The following is an 8,115-nucleotide window of genomic DNA, read 5'->3' as shown; positions in this document are numbered from 1 at the left end:
TTAGAAACCAATCGTATTTAACGTGTAAAAACTCAGAAAACGGGCATACGGGCGTCAAATTTAACCCCTGGCCGCAGGCATGGATTTTGATAAGCATTTGCCACTGCGGGTCGTATTTAGTATATTAAAAAACTAACAATAATAAACTAACATTTACTTTATGAATTATTTGTACCTAACAATAATAAATATATGTGCTACCAATTATTCGTATAGGTGTAAAGGTTAATTGAAGATTTGGGAAGATTTTTTGATTTTGATAAGCATGTGTTAGGTAGGTTGTATTTAACAAGTATATATTTTTTTTTGTAAGCTACGGTGTTGTTCTTTTTTCTATTACTTCAAATCAAAATAAATCGCAGGAGAAGGTTGCCTTTAACTCACTCTCTTGGGGAAACCGAGTATTTAAGCCACCTAAAGTTCTTAATAGCCGACCAAAAATAAAAGATCCATAGTCTAATTATCCAGGCTAAATACACTAAACAGTCTTTCAGGTTTCTAATCCTACTTGCATGCATATAACGATTTTCCACTTCTAATATTTGAAACAAACTGAAATTATCTATACTATGCAGTTTCATCAAAATTAATACATATCTATATTTAATCAGCTTCTGCCTCTGGTCGCTGGGTAGTCTCCTTGTTTGCCTTCTGATTTCCTTCCCTTATCATTTGCTGAATCTCCTCAAGCTTCTTTTCTTGCATCTCCAATGTAATCTGAATAATTCTCAGCTCCCTCCTTAGGTTGGGGACTCCTTGCGCCAGTTCTGCCATCTCTGTTGCAGCTTGCTCCAGAGCTTTAGCCAGCAATCTTTTCATCACCCAATATATATGTAAGGACTGTTTAAATAAAGACATTCTACCCCTAGTGTTGCCACGGTCGTGGAGTAGGAACTCCCAATCCTCCATCTCGGAGTCAGACTGAGCTTGAAGGGCATCTTCCTCCATTTTCTGGATAATTCTTCTAATTCTTGGGTTCGTGTTCTGGTTATATGCCTTCTCTGCTTGCTGAATTTTCTTATCCAACGACTGGCTTGTCTTTTTGCCTGGTCTCCCTCTCTGCCCTTGTCGTCCTCCCCTTTCTCCTCGGTATCTGCTCGTTCCTCTGCCTCTCTTGCTGCTCGGTTCCATCCCGCTTCCCGCACCTCTTCTTCCCCTCTGTCTGCCGCTCTGCCTTACCTTTCCTCCCCGCTGTCCTAGCTTCTCGTCACTGGTTTGCTGGGTCTCCCAACCTTCTACATTTCTGCTTCGCTCCTTACCCCACCTGCACTGATCTTGCTGGTCCTCTTCCTCCTCAAAATCATCAATAAATTTCATATATCTCCTCAACTGTCTCTTCCTTCGCTACCGCCTTGCCTTTTATGTCCGTCTCTGCGCTCCTCAGCTTCCAGTGCTTCTACTGCCCTTGCTCTCTTCCTGGTTTCCATGGCGACCTCAGTGAGTTTTCGGCGCAACTTCGCTCTGTACCAGTTCTCCACCACCTTTCCTCTCCTCACTCTCTGAGTTCCTAAACAATTTTCTCGTTGTCGAATCCTTTGCTGCCGCCCGTTTATAATCTTCCTTACTCTAATCTGCTTACCTGTCAACTTGGCCTTCCGCTGCCACCTGTTTCTTTGCCCTCTGTCTTTCCTATCAATTATCCGTCTTCCCTCATTTCCATTTATGGACTCTGACATACCTCTTTTTCCTCCTCTCCGATCACTTGTGTTTATTATCTTGCTGAGTGGTGGTTGCTTCATTCCTGTCGTCGCACACTTCTGCTGTACTGCAGCATGCCTGTCCATTATATCATTTCCCCGCCTTGTCTGACATTCATTAAATTTCTGGGCTTGCCGATCCATCTCACCTGCCCGTCGCACGAATGCTATGATTCTCGTTTGCTGCTTGCTCATTATTTTCATTCGTTGCTTGTTCATGGTCATAATTAATAATACCGGCCAATTCCTCCCACTCTCTGTTGGGCCGCAACATTCTCCACTGATTGTCAATCTTGCCGTTTCGACCCTTGCAACCCCAATTCGCAAGGAAATATGCCGCTCGGTTTCCATTCCTTTTCACATGATTAAAGATTTTATAGTCAATTCTTTTTAGAAGATCCGCTATTTCTTGAACGATCCCTGCCGTTCGCCAGCTATTGGTGACCTGCTCCCAGTTCTTCCCGTTATTAAGTTTCTTTAGGATTTCAATTGCTATCTGAGAGTCTCCTTCTATTTCCAGGTTTCTATAGCCATTTCGAATCGCAATTCTCAAACCTTGGTGAATCGCCCATAATTCGGCCTCATTATTTGTCATCTCGCCGCCCCACTCTGCATAGATCCATCTGGTGTTTCCCTGACTGTCTCGGAAGATTCCTCCGAATCCGGCATTACCTGGGTTCCCCTTCGATGCCCCGTCAAAGTTTAACTTCGTAAAATTGTCTTTGGGGTATGCAAACTTGTCATAGCTTTGAGGTCTCGTACTAAGTCTATCAATTTTTTTGTTATGCACCATTTCATATTTCAAATTTAGGTTCTTTAGAATTTGCTCCTCTCCCTGATCTGCTTTCCAGTCATCCGCATCCCACTTCTCTACCAGAATTGATTCTCTAGTTAAGTTCACTACTCTGTTCCATATTGTTACCGTGTTTTTAGATTTGTCTTGGAATACTCTGCGGTTCCTTTCTTTCCATACCATCCAAATCACAAAACCGGCAATGAGATCCCAGGCCTTTCGGACTACTTTACATTGAAATTTTTCTTTCTGCCAGTGGAAAATCACTTCATTTGTTTCTCTCAGAGACCTCTCAGGTTTCTGGAATAGTTTCCCGGTTTCCATCCATAGGTTCCTGGCATATACACACTTGATTAACAGATGATCTTGAGTTTCCGCTTCCTTATTGCACAAATAACATTTTGAAGGCCCACTGAAACCTTTCTTTTGAAGTTTATCCCACGTCAGGATCTTGTCCTTAGCTACTAGCCATGCAAATAAGGTAATTTTCGGCCACCAGTTTTTACCCCAGATGACCTTCCATTCTTGGTTTTCTTCATTGGTTCCCTGTTGGTCTGCCAGATAGTATGCCTCCTTGACCGTAAAGGATCCTTTCATTGACTTCCCCCATCTGAGGATATCCCTACCCGTTCGCGCTTTTACTTTCCTGGACTCTACCTCTTCCATGAACGCTTCCTGTTGTTCTTGATCTATCTCGATGCCCCATTCCTCTGGTGTTGTCCATTTCCGCCATATTCCATCCAATTCGTCTTCTTTCCAATAATCTTTGACGTATATATGGTTGTCTCCTATTTTTTCCTGTATGTTCTGGATTTTTTGTATTCTGCTCATTTTCCCCCTTTGTTGCCATTTCTCGTCCCAGAATTTGGCCTCCCCTCCTCCTCGAATTTCCCAGAAAACGTTCTTTTCTACTATATCTCGATTTTGACGGGCTAGATCCCAGATTGCCGAGCCCTTCGGGGTTTCCTGCATCCGGTAAATATCCTCCGTAGTATCTGGCATATTGTACTTGTGCCTCCATAGTTGCTTCCATAGGTCATTGCCCCCTCTCAGCCATCGCCACCAAAGTTTTGCACCGAGCACCTTGTTGAGTTTATCCGGATCGCGCAGACCCAAGCCTCCCTCCTCCTTTCGTTTCGTCAGATGTTTCCATGATACTAAGGCCCACTTCTTCTGTTGGGACGAACCTCCCCAAATGAACTTCCTCAGGATTTCTCTGATCTTGGTGCAAACCCCTTGAGGTACTGCCATAATCGATAGCGGATATATGGGGATTGCCTGCAACACTGATTTCACTAAAACAATCCTTCCAGCAATATTTAAGGTTCTGAAGGCCCAGTTAGCCACTCTGTTTTTTAATTTCTCTAGGACTCCTTGCCAGTTTTTCTGTCTTTTAGAGTTGAAATCCAGTACGTTTCCCAAGTATTTCGTTGGGAGTTCCCCTTGCTTAAAACCTAGCATCCTGGTCAAGTGGCTTTTAACTGACTCTATGGTATTGAATATAAAGGTGCAAGATTTTTCCTTATTGATTTCCATCCCAGATGCTTCCGCAAATAAGTCCAAAACCTTCTTCAGATTTCTCACTTCTTTTACGGTTGGCTCCCCAAATAACATGATATCATCAACGAATTGCTGATGGGTTATCGGCAATTCATTACCCCATAGTCTTAGCCCTTTGATTTTATTTGCTGCTCTTTCTTTTTTAAGATACCTGCCCAGACCCTCTGCTGCTAGAATAAATAGGAAAGGAGATAGGGGATCGCCTTGTCTTATTCCTCTAGATGCCTTAAAGGTTTTCGAGGGAGTTCCATTGACTAATATTGAAAAGTTTGGAGTTGATATAAGACTGTGAACCCACTTTATCCACCTATTACCAAAACCGAAACTTCCCAAAATTTGTTCCAAGTATTGCCAGTTGATTCTATCATAAGCTTTCGACAAGTCTAATTTAATCATCATTCCTTTTTGCTTCTTTGCCTTCAGTGAATGAATTACTTCTTGAGTAACCACTAGACCATCTAGAATTTGTCTACCTTCTACGAAACCGGTTTGTTCAGGGGATATCAGACTGTCTAACAGGGGTTTCAGTCTTTTGGCCATCAGAGATGCAATTATTTTGTAGATAACATTACATAGGGCAATGGGTCTAAATCCCTTAGCATCCTCTGAATTATCGTTTTTAGGAATCAAAGTGAAAAAAGTGGAGTTAAGTGCTGGCCATACCTTTTGGTTTATACGAGATTCTTCTATCAATTCCAGAATCTCCCTTCCCATAAAGTGCCAGCCCGCTTGATAGAAATCGACCGTAAAGCCGTCCGGTCTTGGCGCTGTACCCTTCTTCATGCTCATCACCACTTCCTCCACCTCTTCCAAACTAGCTGCTCTCATTAGGGCTCTATTCTGGTCTTCAGTTACAACCCTGGGAATGGCCGTGCAAACTTCCTTTATAGCTTCAGACCTGTCCATGTGAGGTTCAGTCAATATTCCTTTGTGATATTCCATCAACACTTTTTCAATCCCTTCCTAATCAACAATCCTCTCTCCACTCTCGTTCTTGATAGAAAATATTCTGTTCCTTTGCCTGTGTTGTATCATTGCTTGATGAAAAAATCTAGTGTTCCTTTCCCCCTCCCTGAGCCATTTTATTCTAGATTTCTGTCTCCATAAGACTTCTTCCTGCTTTCTCCTCTCCTCCAGTTTTCCTAGAATTATCCCTTCTTTTCTGCTACTTTCCTCTGTTCTCCCTTCATTTATTATCCTTTGTTGCAAAGCTTCCATTTCTTCTTCCAGCTTCTGTTTTTCCTCCATGATATTTCCAAATTCTTCCTTGTTCCATTTCTTTATCCTTCCTTTTAGCTCCTTAAGTTTAAGTTGGAAGGTATGCATTTTTCCTTTTCCCTGTACTGTGCTTTGCGTCCACCATTCTTCCATTTTTTTGATAAATTCCGAGTCTCTAAGCCAAAAGGCTTCAAATCTGAAGGGCTTCTTGACAAGATTATTCTTAATATCCACTTCCAGTCTAATCGGCCAGTGATCAGAGCCAAGAGATGGCATAATCTTTGCTTCTATGAATACATCTCTGTTCACAATTGTTTCTAATACTAAGAACCGATCTAATCTGGATGCTATCTGATTCCTTCCCCCTCTCCTATTGTTCCATGTGTAGACTCCGTTGATAGTTGGTAAATCAACTAGCCTCAGACCATCTATCATATCATTGAACATTTCCATATATTGGTCTGTTTTCCTTATACCTCCCTTTTTCTCTTTTAGGGACCGGATTAAATTGAAATCTCCTCCTACAATCCATGCTGTCTCCAGATGTAATCTTCGAGTTGCTTGCAAATTTTTAATGAAATTTTCTCTGTCTCCCGGAGTATGAGGACCATACACCCCTGAGATGATGACCCTTTCCTTCATCCCCGCTATTCTTCCTGTGCCTGTAAGGATTCTGGTCATGCTGGTCCAACTCTCAAAGATTATCTCGTTTGGGTTCCACAATATTGCAATGCCTCCCGCTGAACCGATTGCATCTTGTCCCATGACTTCGTATTGGAGTTTACTATTTTTGATTATTCCTTCCATCTGCTGCATGGTGATCTTTGTCTCTTGTAGGATCATAATACTTGGCCTGTCTTTTTTAAGTTTCTCTTTCATATATCTCTGCTTACCCTTACTATTCAGACCCCTAATATTCCAACTGATAATAATCATTTTAAACTCTTGGAGGAGTGGAAAAATACCTCTGACAGAGGTATCACTTTACCTGAATTTATCAATACTTCGCCAACTGTTTGGATCGTTTCATTCATTGTTTTCCTCCCTCTTTTCCTGCTGCTTTTGCCAGCCCCGCCTATTCCAATCTGACCTTTTTCCTGTTCTCCTGATGTGGTATCCTGTTTATCCATATTCTCCCCATTCCTTTCTTTATATTTTTGAAAAGCCTCCTTATATAATTGTTTTTGGCTGTCTGGTATGAATCTTTCGTCTAAGTTTTTCCATTCCTGAATTAATTGTCTCATAATTCTTTCTTCCTCTGCCTCGTTTTCCTTCTGACTTTCCGTCTCCATTTGGGTTTGGTTAGTTAGTATTTCTATCTTTTCAGTTGTTTCCCCTTCATTCATTACTCTTGCTCCTGTGTCTTTTTCTCTGGTTTCCTTGATTATTTCCATGGGTTCATTTTCTGGATCTTCTTCCTCTACCACTTTGTCCTCACCCTCTTCACTATTTTCCTGGAGGATTTTGAACTTGTTCTGACTTTCAATGCTCAGTGATTTCGTTTGTGTCTGCGCTCTTAGTCCTTCTTTACCTACTTTCTTCTTTCTGGTAACCTGTTGGAAACCCTTGTCTGTCTCCTCGGTTCTCTCTGCTTCCCTTTGCTGTTCTTCTTTTTTCCTTGTGTATTCTTCCTCCTTGTTTAAAGGGCATTGTCTATATAGGTGACCATACTCATGACATCTTCTGCATCTAAAGGGGATATGCTCATAATCTAATGGTTGTTGCCAAACTTCATCGTGGTATTCCAGTTCTATGTATTCCGGCAGAGGTTCAGCTATATTCATGTATACACACAATCTTGCGTAAGATGTATACTTGCCTTTTTTCGTTGCTTCCGCTACCTTGACAAAGGCACCGATCGTGTTACCTATCCCCTCCATAATCTCAGGATCCCAAAATTCCACTGGTAATCCAAACAATCTGACCCAGATCGGGGCTTCCAGCATCTTTTCATTATCAGGGTTATATCTTTCTTCCCAGTACTTCATGAACAGTCCTGCGTTGTTCATGAAATATGGCCCTTCCTCAAAAACCCTTTCTTTATCCCCCAGATTCGCAAATATGGCTGTAAAAAACCCTTTTGCTCCTAGTTTCAACTCAATGTGCCCTTTTGGCCTCCACCTTTGGTAAATCCACCTGTATAGTTCTTTTTCAGTAGGCCAATACCCTACGAACTTGCAGATCAGTGCATGATCTTTCATATAGCTGTTGTACTCCTCCAACTTGTTGTTGGGTATTACGTATCTGGGTTTTTTCTGTGCCCTAGGTAAGCACTTTCCTCCGGTCTTCATTTGCCACAACTTGCCCATCACTGGTGCTTCTTTATTATTCTCCCTGGCCTCATTCTGGATGCTGCTGCCGCTTGCCTCTCCTGCAACTATGTTTTTATAGGAGGGGATCTCTCCCCTCCCTTGCCGATTTTCCATTTTTGCCCTCAGCACGAACTGATTGAAAAACTTCCGCTCCTGTGCGAGGGTTTCTTGCTATCCCTTTCGCTCCACCCCGACTTCCCCTGCTCTTTTCCCCTGCGCTCGCTTCTTCCAGCCCTCCCTGCTATTCCACCTGCAAACCCTAGCCCGCCGATCGCCTAGTCTCCATTCGCCCGTCAATGTTGTTGTAATCGTATTTAACAAGTATATTAAAAAATTAGTAATAATAAATTAACATTTATTTAATAAATTATTTGTACTAACGATTATTTTATAGGTGTAAAGTTTAATAAAAGATTTGGGAAGATTTCCTGGGCACAAATGTATATAAGGGTTGTCAAATTCTTCAATAAAATTAGTAATTAAAATATAAATTATTACTTATTAAAAATCATATACATCGTTGTGATTATTCTTT

General features: G+C 41.7%; 1 protein-coding gene across 1 annotated transcript; it reads right to left on the bottom strand.

Annotated features, from left to right (window-relative positions):
* Nucleotides 1-1,842: 1,842 nt before the first annotated feature.
* On the bottom strand, nt 1,843-7,694 carry LOC149235891 (uncharacterized). Its single transcript, XM_089368700.1, has 5 exons — nt 6,999-7,694; nt 6,618-6,902; nt 6,257-6,386; nt 5,411-6,023; nt 1,843-4,948 (listed from the first exon to the last, which is right to left on the bottom strand). Exons 1-5 carry the CDS (start codon nt 7,692-7,694, stop codon nt 1,843-1,845), a joined length of 4,830 nt encoding a protein of 1,609 aa, XP_089224826.1.
* Between the last annotated feature and the right edge of the window lie 421 nt (nt 7,695-8,115).

This window comes from Pinus tabuliformis, chromosome 8, assembly GCF_031772625.1.
Source record: "Pinus tabuliformis cultivar Carrire ecotype Pingquan chromosome 8, CPIR1, whole genome shotgun sequence".
Classification (NCBI taxonomy): domain Eukaryota; kingdom Viridiplantae; phylum Streptophyta; class Pinopsida; order Pinales; family Pinaceae; genus Pinus; species Pinus tabuliformis.
This window is presented reverse-complemented; position numbering and strand designations above follow the sequence as displayed.